Raw genomic sequence first — 14,380 nt, forward strand, 5'->3', positions numbered from 1 at the left:
AAAAATTTATTGTAAACATGACTTTAGGAAATTACTAGTTCTCTCCCTACACTAGATATATTGTCTTATGTATTTTTCATGGTTGTATGTCTTTATCTCCATTCAAAACAACTTTTATTTTCTTCTTCTTGTTGTTTTTCTGAGTACTGGGATTCAAATCTACAAGTGTTCTATCATTGCACAATATTATCTCTGCCTAAGTTACCCAGTTGGTTTTGTACTTTTATTAGTACCAGGGATTAAACCCAGTAGCACTTAACCACCAAGTCACATCCAAACCATTTTTGTTGTTGTTGTTGTTGTTTTATTTTTTGTACCAGGTACTGAAACAACAGGTGCTGCATATCAACTAAGCCACATCCCCAGGTTTTTTTGTTTTATTTTGAGATAGGGTCTCAGTAGGTTGTTTCTATCTTTTCTAAATTGCTGGTGCTTGATTTGAACATGAAATCTTCATGGATCAGTCTCCTAAACCACTGAAATTATAGTCATGCACCACCATGCACAGTTTATTATTCATTTTTGTGACAGGGAATGGCTAAGTTGCTTAAGCACTTACTAAATTACTGGGGTTGCCTTTAAACTTGAGAATTTTCTCCCTTACCTTCTGAGATGCTGGAATTATAAGAATTTACCCTCATGACCAGGGGTCTTGGTTGGCCTCAGCATCCTAAATTACAAAAATTATAGATATACACCATCATGTCTAGTTCTTGCTGAGCATGTGTGAAGTACTGAGTTCGATTCTCAGCACCACATATACATATATTAAATAAAAATAAAGGTCCACAGAAAGCTAATACATACATGTTATAAGGATACTGTTCAGAAAACACTCAAAGACCAAATTTGAAGCAAATTAGAGAGCTTTATTACCTGGCCAAGGGATGCTTCTCTCATGCCTCAATGGCTTTCTGACAGAAGTGTACCAGGCTGTTTGTGGTTCCAGTACTTAAGGAAGAAAACTACATTCTATGGGATCTGCAAATTGCAAGCAAACAGAGTATAGGGGCTGAAAGTTATCAGAGCATAGTCAAACAACCACATCCTGGGTCTGAGCACAGTTGTGGTTTTATATCCTGGGTTCAGATGTTTGAGGTACAGAATATCTTTTTTTTTAAAAAAAATAATTCTTAAAAGCAGCTTATATATCAGTTTCACTTGGGAACCATAAAGATGGAGTCACTGTGGCTATACTTACTATTTTATTAATCAATATTTTTAAATATATAATCTATAACTTGTTAATTGTATTGATTAATTCAGATCATAATATTGTGTGTATGTATATGTATATATATATATATATATATATGTATATATGTATGTAAGTGTGTGTGTATGTATGTATGTATGTATGTATATGTGTGTGTGTATGTATGTGTATATATATATATATATATATATATATATATATATATATACCTGAAGCAATATAATACATTCCTGATTAGTGCTTCAACATTGCTGAGGCTGGTTTTTAACTCAAATCCTTCTGCCTTAGTGTCCTTAGCCTCTTGGATTACAGGCGTGCACAACCACACCTGGCATTTCTTTATTTTCTATGGCTCATAGGAATCTGAAACAATGAAAACGCATATTCTGTTACATTCAAAAGACCTTCATTTTTTTTTTTTTGCTTTTGCTTTCCAAACCCTGCTGTGTTCAAAATAGTGAGCTCACATTAGAGAGAGAGTTATCAAAGCAGAGAATCAAGGTGCCACATGTGAAGGATGATAGCTAACTCTCTGAAGTTCAGAAGTCATCAGCTAACACCTTCCTCCTGAGAAATCTGGACAAGTCCAGAATGAATTGATAAACCAGCCCAATAATGATTTAATAAGCTCTATCTAGAAGAAGTCATTCACCAATTATATAAGTGGAAACCAGGATTCTGTCACATATTGTGATAAAATTCTCTGGAAAAACGCAGTTGTCCTATTGGTACAGATTTTCTTCTAACTTAATTCTGGAGCATTATTGAGATTATGTTAATTTGTGCAGACATGTGTACATCAGTGTAGTGCTAAAACTTTAACAGTACCTCATATCAAGTGAAGAAACAGACATCACAGCCTAGGCATTAGATCAAAGGCAAAGTTGCAAAATAAGATGTTTGTCTTTAATGGATTTAAGTTCTAGAGTCAAGGCTGTGGAAAGATATACCAAAATGGGACCTCCAACTCCTCAAACTCTCTTCCTTTTTATGCTATCTGACATCTGGGAAAAAATCTGCATCCAGCATCAGGTGGGAAACGATCATCTTCTTTTAGGCCCTTTCATGTTTGGTCTTCTTTCTCTTTCTGAGGGCAGTGCCACTCCTCTAATTGGTTTGGGGAAGAAACATTGATTAAAATGTATATTCTCACATCTCTTGTCTAGGCTTTTTGACTCCCCAAGGTCAGAGGAGACATAACTCTCAAAATGAAATGTTATCATTATAATTAAGATCTGCTGGAGGCTTCAAATTGAGGGAGTTTTGAGGATGTAGTTATAAATACATATATATCCTTCATTAGTAATTTTATATTTGTCACTTAATAATAGTATTATTTTTAATTTTTTTTTTTTTTAGTTTTGGTTGGACACAATACCTTTATTTTATATATTTTTACATGATGCTGAGAATTGAACCCAGGACCTTGCATGTGCTAGGCAAGTGCTCTACCACTGAGCTACAGCACCAGCCCTAGTGTAATTTGTTTTTAAATTCAACTTAAGACAACTTTTTCAGGTTTATTGATATATTTACTATACATATTTTTTCTGTCCTCCTGGGGATTGAACCCAGGGCATTGTGCATATGAGGCAAGAGCTCTTCCAACTAAGCTATATCCCTAGCCCTAATTATTGTACATATTTAAGGTGTATACATTAATCTTTTGGTATACAAACACATTCATAAAACCAGTTTAATAATCAATTAATTTATCCATTACCCCAAGGTATTTTCTACTATTCTTTTAAAGTCTCTTTCTTATGCTCTTTCCTACCACCTTTCATGAAATGAATTTGATCTTACTTAACAAGGCAAGTACTGGACCACTATCAAACTTATACAGATCAATTAAGTTTTACAAAGGGAACATACTACATAACTACTATTTTTATTAGGAAATAGAATATTAATGGTGCTACAGAGAATAGTTTCATGTCTTCTTGCTTTCACCATACCCTCTGGTCTCCCTGGAGGTTTTGTTTTAACTAGTTATTTTAAAGTATTATTCTTTGTTACAACAAAACAAAAAACAGAAGTGGGACCATTTATTTATTTATACATACAAAAATGGGTAGAATATGTAACTCATTATATAGGAAACCAAATCAGACACCAATCATGCTTGACATTTTGTTGGTGGAGCAAATTGGAGGGTGATCCAGGAGTCAGAATAAAGAGGTATAGATCAAAATGTCAGGGTTGCAGCATTAAGAGTTCAGTTATGAGAGGTTACCTGGGTATAAAGATTGGTGGGATAGATTGAAGGAAAAAAAAAGTAGGTATGTGTTACTAGAGAAAATCTGAGGGAGCTCACATAGAAGAGGTCAGGAAGTGTAGCAACAGCAAATTTATGTTTGATGAGCAGTGTCTGAGAGAAAGAAATTTCAAGGCTTGAGAGAAAAGAAAGAGTGTTACATCTCTGGTAGAGCTCTATGAGCAGGGAACCAGGTGTGTGGCATACTTGTTTTATTAAACCATTATACAACTACATCTTGGTTTTTAGGAATTTTTGCATAAGAAGCCACTGGCATAAAATTATTCTGTCACAATATTACCTGTTTTCCCTCTCTTGGGATACACTTTTTTCTCATCTAATTCATCCTCAGCAGTTTCTTCTTCCTCCTAAGATCCATTCACCTAGTCTTTCACAACCATTTTTTTCTGCTCTGTACAGTTTGCCTTTTCTTCCATTGTCTCCTCCTTCAGATCCTTGATTTTCAACTATGCCACATTCTCTATGCTATTCTCTGACATTGTTATATGGATGGGCATAGGTGTATGGGAGACTTGGTTAGTAGGGCCCTGACTTAAGGGACATGGACAGTGGAAGATGGTGAAAGATGCAGTCTACTTTGGTGGTGAAAGCAGTGGTGCAGCTCTCTGTTGGAACATTCTAAGAATATTTTGGTGTGAAAAAGTAGAATCGATGACTTATAAGTTATGCCTATGTAGATAGTACCACATTTATGTAGATAGTACCAAATAAATTTTCAACCTGGCTTTAAAATTTGGCATGGCAAACAGAAGATGACAATTCTAATCAATTAACATGTTTGTAATTTTAGTCTTATTTGATCTTTTGCCTTTTTGTTCATGTTTTCCTTCTTGGTGAGTATCAAATAGTGAATTGGCTTTATTATTAACTTGTTTTATTAATAGTTATTTACACTCCTTTTTGTATATTCATGTAACAGTTGAATATTTCCTTCTTCGTTAAGTGCATTTAGAAATATTTTTGACACTGCTTTAATTTTTTTGGTATGTCTTTTTTTTCCCTCACAAATATAACCATGTCATTCATTCTGTCATATCAACTTTTTGCTACATATGTACTCTGCAAGTATTTACTCCCACTTTATGTTTTAGTTTTAATGACTGGGTGTTCTTTGACCTAAAAAAAATTTTTAAAAATGATCTTCAGATATGTAAATCCATAGAAGTATAAGGGAAAATGTCTTAAAATTTGAGTAACAGAGATAACTAATGTATGTAGTTTTGCCCTTCCCAGTTTTCAAATAAGTACCATGAACATTTATTGCAAGAGGCTGATCAAGAACAGACAGAAAGTATGAATAGATTATTCATTAGAATAATCCAAAAATCCATGGGATTGGGAGAGTTTCTAGCCTTCAAAGAAAAAAGAAAAATAAGACCTGCACTGTGCACATAGTTCTGTCCTCTGCTCTTCATTTTGAGACAGTGTATAATGCCACTCTTTTTTATCCATCTCTCTCACTTTTGTGGAATGTGAACCTATCTAGCTTTATTCTGCTGGCTCAGTGTCCCCTCTCTTTCTTCATCCACTGTGCATGAAATTTTCTTTTGTGTAATTCTGTCAAATACAATGTACAAGAATAAGAATAAGCTCAGTGAAGGATCTGCCATCTATCTTGCTATGGTTTTCAGATTCTAAACAATTTGAATGTCATAACCTTTTGTGACAGCACTATGTTCTATATAAAAAAAGATAGTTTGTTTTTCTTTATGCTTTTGAAGGCTGCATCACCACAAGGAGAAGGGAAACATTTGCAACCACAGAAAAATATACCAGTAACCACTAAAAGCTGGAATGATTGTATTCTAGAGCATCTGGAAGGAGTGTGGCTTTGCTAACACTTTGATTTTAATCCTGTGTTATGATAATGAAAACATCCATAATTATAAAAAATGAGTTTCTATTATTTTAAGCTGCTATATTTGTGATTATTGCCTTTAGTAGAAATATGAATCTCTAGGGATTTTTTGCAAGTTAAATTGATATGTGACCAAAGTGAATCCTGCTAATGTGGTAGGTATCAAATATAAATAGTGGTTTTCTAAGTTGTGTACATATTTGCAAATTATAATTATATATGATTATACCCTGCCTACTGTATAGTCACAAACAGCAACAGCTTGGTCAGGCAAATTCTTAAGTATTTTATTTTATTTTATTTTTTTGGGGGGGGGAAGTAATTTATTCGCATTGCTTTCATTTTCTACTGTAGTGTTAGGACTTAAGCTTCACTCTTCTATTTTCTATTTACAGTTCATTTGGAATATTACTACAAATACAATATACAATATTAAAAAACTTATGGGGAAATGCAGTTTATGTTTTCTCTCCTCTTTACAGGCTTTTCAAAATCATTCAACTTAAATGAAAATTTATATGGACATTTATGTACATATCTGAAAGTGCAGAGACTACACTGATAAAGTCAAAAGAATTCTGCACAAATACAATAAAATACAGAAAACAAAAAGTACAGATGATGTTATTTGGGGTACAAATATAAACAATACAGTACCATTTGAATTTAGCAACATAATACCCATACTTTATAGAAATAAAACTGCAAACCTAGAGAATGCTCTGACAAATATTAAACATTATATACACAATGAGGTAAATGTACCTTGGTCTCTTGAGAGGTAATTTAAGTTTAAAGCAATTGACATTTTGAAGCATCTCCTTGACATACAAAGAAATATAAAACACCCTATTCCATTGGCACAACGTGAAAAAAGAGTTATCAAAACACGGTTCATGATATTTAATTCACAAATCTTGTTAAAAATAAAAACAAATTCACTGAAGTTCATAAATTTTAAGTAACAGGTTGAATGTTATTAATCATATTTTTAAAAGTTTCCATTTAAAAATAAGATTGCATAATGGGACTGAAAATAGTGTACTGACAGTCCTCGTGGTGTCTTAGGGAGTCCAGCATTCCCAGAGAGAGGGCCCACAAGTATTCTTGCATTCCAAAACACAGAAGGTGCAATACATGTGTGGAGTTATCCTATTCTTTAGGATCTCAAAATAACTGAATATTTTCTGCCTTGCTGTAACAGAACCTTATTTGGAGTATCCACCATTTGGAGCCAGAACACTGTGACAATCAAGAAACAAAACAGTTGATTTACAATCATTCTTCGGTACATGGATAAAAACAACCTTTTGATAGCTAATGGGATACTAATTTTGTTGTGCATGTTAATCAGCACTTTTTCATTTGTTTTACAAAAAGTCTCTGACACTTCTCAAACATGAGGGGGAAAAAAGCAACTCACCCATGGACTTCAAATTGGCCAAGTGACCACTTAAATTTTACAGTAAGAAGTGAAATCTGGATTTCTTAATGGTGTGGCACTGTTCACTGACTCAAGGCACTTCTTGAGCACTATTGTTACAGCAGAATTACAGGCTCGGCTCTTCAGGCTTTACTGTCCTACAAGGGACATGAGTGCCCACTGTTTCTGGCCCACTCCCACTGTCACAGCTGCCACCTTGCTGTCACTCTACTCAGCTAAAATTAATGCAGGAATATCCTAAGCCTCATCCACTCATCCCTGCCACATCCAGTGACTCAAGGAAATGGAAGTATGTTCCACAACTTTCATCAACCACCTCACTCCAGGCCTCAAAAGCGACTCTCCAGTCAAAAGGGTAGGGAGCCAGCAGGAAGGCAGGCTAGAAGAAAGAGAACTGAAGATAGGGAGGAAGGACCAGGGATGTCGACGCCCCATTATGTCATTCTTTCCCACTCTCACTCCTCAAAGTACTGACAAGATGATGTGGGCAAGTGATTTTCTAGAAGATATTTTTTAGCCTGCTAAATCTTGGAGGGTGAACATTTAGCACAGGCAGTATAAACAAAGGACTATGTTTCTAAATGACACAAGTATTACTCCAGCCAAATTTATCTGAAGTTATGACCTATCTCATCTTTTAATATTACTTTCATTTTCAATATTACTTAATTGGGGTTCATCAAGGTGTCCCTAGGCAAAAAAGAAATTAGCTGCAGTAATATGTAAACTCAATTTAGAACTAAATTTCAACTTAAAAAAAAAATTCCCTGATTCATCAAAAGTACATTTTATCCACTTAGGCAAGAATAGTATGACTCAATTTTTGATGTTATCTTTACTAAAAGTTGATTATCTTATTTGAAAGTGAGAAATCATGTATTACAACTTTAATTCAAACAACTTTTGGTACATTCTTAAAATTATATAAAAATAGTTTTGTGATAAAATGCGTTGGTCCCTGGATTTCATAAAGCAGATCTTGTAAGCTTAGAAAAGGCCAAGACAAAAACAAAAACAAGAAAACCTAGTACCTGATCATAGAGCTAGAGAATATTAAACAGGTAATATAACTCAACTATAAAAACAAACCTCTCAAAATTATTCATTTACTTCAATAAAATCATAGTAACTACAGGAAAAAACCCTCAAATTTGTGGTCAAAGTATTAGCCTCTAAGCACATTTTCCCCGGGATGTTTTTAAACACATGAAATTTACACTAAGTTCCTATGGAATATGTCATTCATTCTAAAATTACTTTAGTTTTAAGACCAAATAGTCTTTCAAATTTATTCTATGTATGAGGAGAAGACATTATCAGAATGCAACTCATTCAGTGTAAATAACCACAATCTTTCTGACCAAAATACTGTGAAGGTTATTGTGACCCTCTTCTCAGGGACAGCACTACAAGGTCAGTTCCCCTCTTAGCTATGAGATAGTTTTCCCCCCTCAGAATAAGATCACAGTGATAAGAAAGACTCTGCAAACTGTAAAATCCCTACAAAGAGACTTTACAGTACTAAAAGTAAAAACCAGTTGTTACAAGATAGTTCCAACTTCACTTGAGAAGACCATGAAAAGTTTACTTTAAACATTTAATTTGACTGAAAACATCTGTAAATGGAAAACCTACTCAGTGTGCATTAGTTATCAGCTTTCCCAATATCAAGGTGCACTGAATTCATTATATAACCATGGAAATTGAGCAGTTGCAATATCTGCACGTATGAGATAAGGAAAGACTGAATTAAAAGCTGCCTTCCTCAAAGTGTAGTGAGACCTCCAATCTACACTAACTCTAACCTCACAAAAACAGGAATCCACTGAACACTTACATCTACAAAACAAATGTGATTGTTGTACCCATCTGTTGTCTATTCAAATTATTAACTACATTTGCCTTCCTAGAAAAAGGTATATTATTTAACATCAACCATATTCTAATTTAAATGTAATTCATTTCTTAAAAAAATAACACTGTCTTTGATCAAACAAAGAACAAAATGGCTTACAGAATACCACACAACTTCTCACAAGAGCTAGACACACTTTCCCTTATAGAAAATGAGTCTGAATGCTATCAAGATTAAGTTAAAGCACTGTGAGCATCTCGAGTGCCGCTTGAATGTTTAAAGTACACTCAGACCACACAACTCAACTGCAAAAGCTAGAGGTGAGATTACTCCAACATGACCATGGAACAACTGATTTCATGACACTGCATTTCTTTAGTGGTTCAAGCACATTTTGGTAGGAGAAGGCATTTTCAAAATGGAATACCCAATGACATATCACAAAAACCCTTCCAAAAAACAAAATAGAAAAGGTTTGGGTTACCCAGATAAATAAACTTTTTAAATTCAAACACTATAGGATTTAACAAACAAACTTTAAGCAATTCTACTCATTTCCATTTGAAAGACATAGAAGTGGCACTTACTGGTATAGTACAATCCCTTTTGAAGGCATGTAATGTTCTGAATATGTGAAAGAACAACAGTGTACAAAATACAATTGCATAAATTATGTTCCTCATCCCTATATGAGGTCATTTTTAGACTCAAGAGTTTTATAAGTATTAGTTTTAAGATCCTGAAAAATTATAGAACAGTACATTCAAAGTCTGAATCAAGGAAACTCTTTAGTGGTTCAGAATCCTCTGAGAATGTACTAACCAGGAGTAAATCACTTTCTTTAAAAATAAGAAATATTTCATATAACCCAACAATCCAGTTCCTTTAACCTTACATATGATCTTCAGCATAGCAGAGTTACCTAAAGTTAAGACCAGCAATATTCTTTAAAAAAAAACAAGTTTTGTTAATCAAAAATAAAGATAGACTACACAACATTTTATAACTGTCCTGGGAAAGAATCGTTCATAGTGCACAGAAAGGACCCACGTGGCTGTTTCCTGGGTCCAAAGAATCCTGGGAAGTTTTTAATCAATCTTATATACTGTTGCAAAAGGAAGCAATATCCTTCCGTTCCCTCTCAGTGAGGTAGAACAATTGACCTCCCAAATGAGAACCCAGGAGCAGATCTGAAGAAAAAAGCAGAGTTCAGGCAAAGCTGTAGAATTACATTTTGATGCCTTCCTGTTGACTGAGTTGTGACAATGTCTTCTTAATCCGTAAGGCTGTCAGCCTAGCTGCTCCATTGGCATACCAACATTCTCTCATGATTTTAGCCATCACTCTCAAGGCTTCACAGCTCTGCCATCTGTTTGGAATATTTGGCCTTAATTTCTGTTCACAAACTACTTTTCTCATTTCTTCAACTGACGGATCAGAAGGTACAAGATCATAATAAGGCAGATGGTAATCTTCATGAATTCCACCAATGGAACATCGTCGAGCAATTTCCCAGAACACTAAGCCCATTGCATAGATGTCAGCACGTTTGAAGGATTCAAAATGTTTCATATTTATGGAATCATCTAGAACTTCAGGGGCCATGTACCTTTTTGTTCCCACTCTGTGGTTTGGAGCAATATCAATTGTATCTGTGGCTGAATCATGTCTTACTGCCAGTCCTAAGTCTGCAATACAGCATGTTCCATTCTTCTTCACCAAGATATTCTTTGATTTCAAATCTCTATGAGCAATAGCTGCTTTTCCTTGGGTACCAACAATCTCCATGTGAAGATGGGCAAGACCGCTTGCTGTGGACAGAGAGAGTTTGATCATTCCTTCCACAGTAACTGTATATCTGTTCAAATAATCAAAAAGGGATCCATGCTCATGATAATCTGACACCAGCCAGAGCTGAGTCCATGTACCATTATCTTTATTGTCTGCTGCTATAAATCCCAGGATGTTTTCATGGCGCAACATTACAGTTTGATAAATTTCTGCCTCGCGGAACCATGAACGTTCTTCTCTGGAGGAGAATATCTTAACGTCAACTTCTCCGCGCCACTTTCCTCGCCAAACTTCTCCAAATCGACCTTTGCCAATACTTTCTTGTAACACAATAGTTCTTGCAATTGTTCTCTGAACAAGCAATGGTAAACCTGATCCAGACCCTGATGTTGTCATATCATAAATTAAATCTTTTAATGTAGTACCCTCTGAAATAAAAGGGCGATCTAATGAAGGATCCTCTTCATTTGGCACTCGATGGTGAATGACAGTGCGGTTATGGCAGATATAGACCATCAACATGAGTGAGATGCAGACGAAGCAGACCGGTCCAGCAATGAAAGCTGCCAGCTCGATGGGACCAAGGCCAGGAGGCTGCTTTACAGTAGTTGGGAGCTCTATTTTATTGCAGTGGTCCTGATTGCAACAATATGTTGTAGTAACAGACCCAGTTTTTGAAGAGGGTGCACATACAAATGGTCTATCTCGAGGAATTAGGTCAATTTCAGCTATACACATGCTATTATGTATAACTTTGTCTGTGGTCTCCGTGACAGAGACAAAGCAAAGCCCATCTGTCACACAGGTAAAATTATCTTTTGTACAGAGGTGGCAGAAACACTGTAGTGCCGTCGCCCTCGGGAGCAACGTGGCGGCCGCTGCCAGCACGAGGAGAAGCAGCTGGCGACGTGGAGCAGCGGCTCCCGCCTCCATGGTCCCGCGGCCACCGCCTGTGGCCTGGCCCGGCCCGGCCCAGCCGCCGCTTCGCCTCAGCAAGCCTCGCCTCGCCCCCTTTTATTTTATTTTATTAACTACTGTTTATTGAGAATGTGACCTTTGTGGTTTGACTTCAGGAAGTATTCTCCCTATTATTTAATTGACTTCTCATTACTTATTCTTTATAAAATATTTTGTTCTAAAATATATTTGAATATATTTATTACTTGCAATGTTCAAAACTATAGGGCTGATTCTGAAAAATTTCCTGATCAGACATGTTTTTATTTTTGAAGATTGTCAGATTTCTTTGTTGCTTCTATCTTCTACTTAATTGAGAACAGGGAATTTGCTGGTTCACATTTCTTTCACTTCTTGTGCTGAGTGGATGTATTTGTGTTTGTTTGGTGCTCTTGTTTTTTGTTTCTAAATTGTAGTTTTGTGAGATTCCCACCAATGTTTTTAATATGGTCAAAGTAATATATTTACAATGTAGCTTCCTTTTGTCTCTTGCTTTTTAATTTTGTTCTTTCCCCAAATGAGAAATAACAGAGCTTGAAAAGTAGATATTTTTAAGGTCACCAAAAATGAAATGTGTAAAAAAAGGAAAAATTTGATGAAATGGAAAAGCCAACATGGGCTTCTGATGAATGTGTTTAATGTTATGAAATTCTGCTTGAACATTCTCTAAGTGTATTTTCATTTTTAGATAATAAATTGAGAGTCAAGACTTAAATTCAGTATGTCCACATAGAACTGTTTTTCATTTGGAATGGGTCTTGGAATTCTCACTGGGGTATTAAGGGATCTCTATACTCCTTATTTTGTAGTGTTCAATGACATTAAAATCATTCTTTAATTCACTTTCTGAAACTTTAAAAAACTGAGAGCAAAATATCCTGTATAACGTACAACAATCAATATAACAAGTAATATATCCTGTTCTTTAAATGGTTTCCAAGCTTATAAATAATGACATTGAAAATTTTAACTTATGATTATGTGGCACATAGGAATGAAAATTTACCCAAAACAACATATTTACTAATATTGTAGCAAAAATGTCACTAATAACATTATAATTTCTCAGTACTACCTATTAAATTCATTACATGCTATATCATTATCAAGTTTTACCACACTGCCTAAGTTTTATATGTGTGTGTGTGTGTGCGTGTGCGTGTGCGTATGTATACACACACACACACACAAACACACATATTTGTTATATAGTACCATTGTTTGAATGTAGGGACACTTAAGCACTTGCCACATCCTGATTTCCTCAGCCATTTTAATTTTTTTTTATTAGAGACAAGGTTTTGCTGATTGGCTTAGAGCCTTGCTAAGTAGCAGAGGAAGTATTTGTACTTGTTGATCCACCTGATTTATCCTCCAAAGTTACTGGAAATATAGGTGTATACCACTATGGCTGGCATATTAGCAATCTTATGATTATTACTTTTTCCTCTTTGTTTTATGATAATCTATGATTATTTTACAAAAATTATACAGTTATTTGGGAATCTGCAACGTGTAGATCAATATTTATAGTAGTTGCAAAAAGGATACAAGAAAATAAATAGTCTGATATGGTTTTTATTTTATATTTAGCAAACTCATATAATATTGACCCTAATTAAATAGATATGACAAGATAAAAATTATAATCTTCAAAGCAACCAATAAGAGTGGAATACTGTGTCATTGAAATACTGGGGAAGAATAAGATGAGTTATTTGTTTAAGAATATTGATGGTCCCAGTAGTCTTAATGGTCCAAAAAAGGAAATAACTCTAATGTTCCGGAATATTGAAGTGAACAATTTGTAGTACATCCTTAAAATACAAAGCAGTCATCAATAAAAAGAAACACATTACTGACACACATATGCTTATTGACTCTCACAGATACTGTACAGCATTTAAAATTATACTGCATAAAGTCAGGCAAAATAAAAATATGGCTAAATATCCATCCCTCTGGGAACAAAATTCGCATGTAAAAGAAAATAGTTGTCTTGGAATGATATAAATATTCAGTGCTTAAAAGCAGTGAAAGTTTTTATCATTCTGTTTGTCAAAACTGTAAATTAATATCTGTGACATTCAACACATGTACATATGACCTCACCAGAAAAGAAATATACAGCAGGGGGGAGGGGGTTGGCCTACTTTGCAGTATGGTTAGAAGTGTAGAAAAAATAAAAATGGCATGTAATAAGCAGATATTGAATCTGGGTAACTGGTTTAATGTTTACTTTATTTATATACATTTTATATTTATATATTGAAGCTTTTCCATGCTAGTTGTTAAGAACCTCTATGCTTTTGGGGATCATAGATAGAGAAAATGATTTAGTCTGTCCTGAGCAAGGCTAATTCAAACTATGTTCACTTTTGGATAATTTCTGAACCTTTACATATATGCTTTGTGTGTTTTTATTTGTGCATTGTACTTCAATATAAATTTTAAAAATTATGTTTGTGAAATATGTATATCAGAATACTAGCAACGATTAGTGATTTGGTTGAAATCTCAAATTAGTTCACTTTGGATTTTAATATTCTTAGGCATTCATCTATGTTCTAACACTTGGACATAAGTTTTTTTTTTTCATTTCAGCCACAACTTGGTAAACATTAATTTTTATTCATTTATTTCTTTTTCTCAGTGCTGGGGATGGAAGCAAGCATCAATTTACCATGCAAATTTATCTATCTATCTATCTATCTATCTATATCTATCTATCTATCTATCTATATCTATCTATCTATATCTATCTATCTATCTATATCTATCTATCTATCTATATATACATATATATATATATATAAATTGAAAATTCAAGCTTCTAGCACCAACCATGTTTGATTTGTAGCTCTATTTTCGTCCATTTCTATAGTACTATACTAAGTGAAACCTGAAATTTTAAATTGCTCCTGTGTGCAAACTGTTTAACCTGGGAGTCCCAACCTTTGGCTACAAAGTGGGTTTAGTGT

General features: G+C 34.5%; 1 protein-coding gene across 1 annotated transcript; it reads right to left on the reverse strand.

The window, feature by feature from the left end:
• Nucleotides 1-5,683: 5,683 nt before the first annotated feature.
• On the reverse strand, nucleotides 5,684-11,404 carry LOC124099255 (TGF-beta receptor type-1-like). Its single transcript, XM_046454316.2, has one exon. It carries the CDS (start codon nucleotides 11,373-11,375, stop codon nucleotides 9,879-9,881), a length of 1,497 nt encoding a protein of 498 aa, XP_046310272.1. The 5' UTR covers nucleotides 11,376-11,404; the 3' UTR covers nucleotides 5,684-9,878.
• Nucleotides 11,405-14,380: the final 2,976 nt, after the last annotated feature.

This window comes from Marmota monax, unplaced genomic scaffold, assembly GCF_021218885.2.
Source record: "Marmota monax isolate L192 unplaced genomic scaffold, Marmota_monax_Labrador192_F-V1.1 WCK01_AAM20220418_F8-fsc00696, whole genome shotgun sequence".
Classification (NCBI taxonomy): Eukaryota; Metazoa; Chordata; class Mammalia; order Rodentia; family Sciuridae; genus Marmota; species Marmota monax.

Bases quoted from the DNA above. Each gene is read 5' to 3' on its own strand.
- LOC124099255 (XM_046454316.2), bottom strand. From the start codon at position 11,375: ATGGAGGCGGGAGCCGCTGCTCCACGTCGCCAGCTGCTTCTCCTCGTG.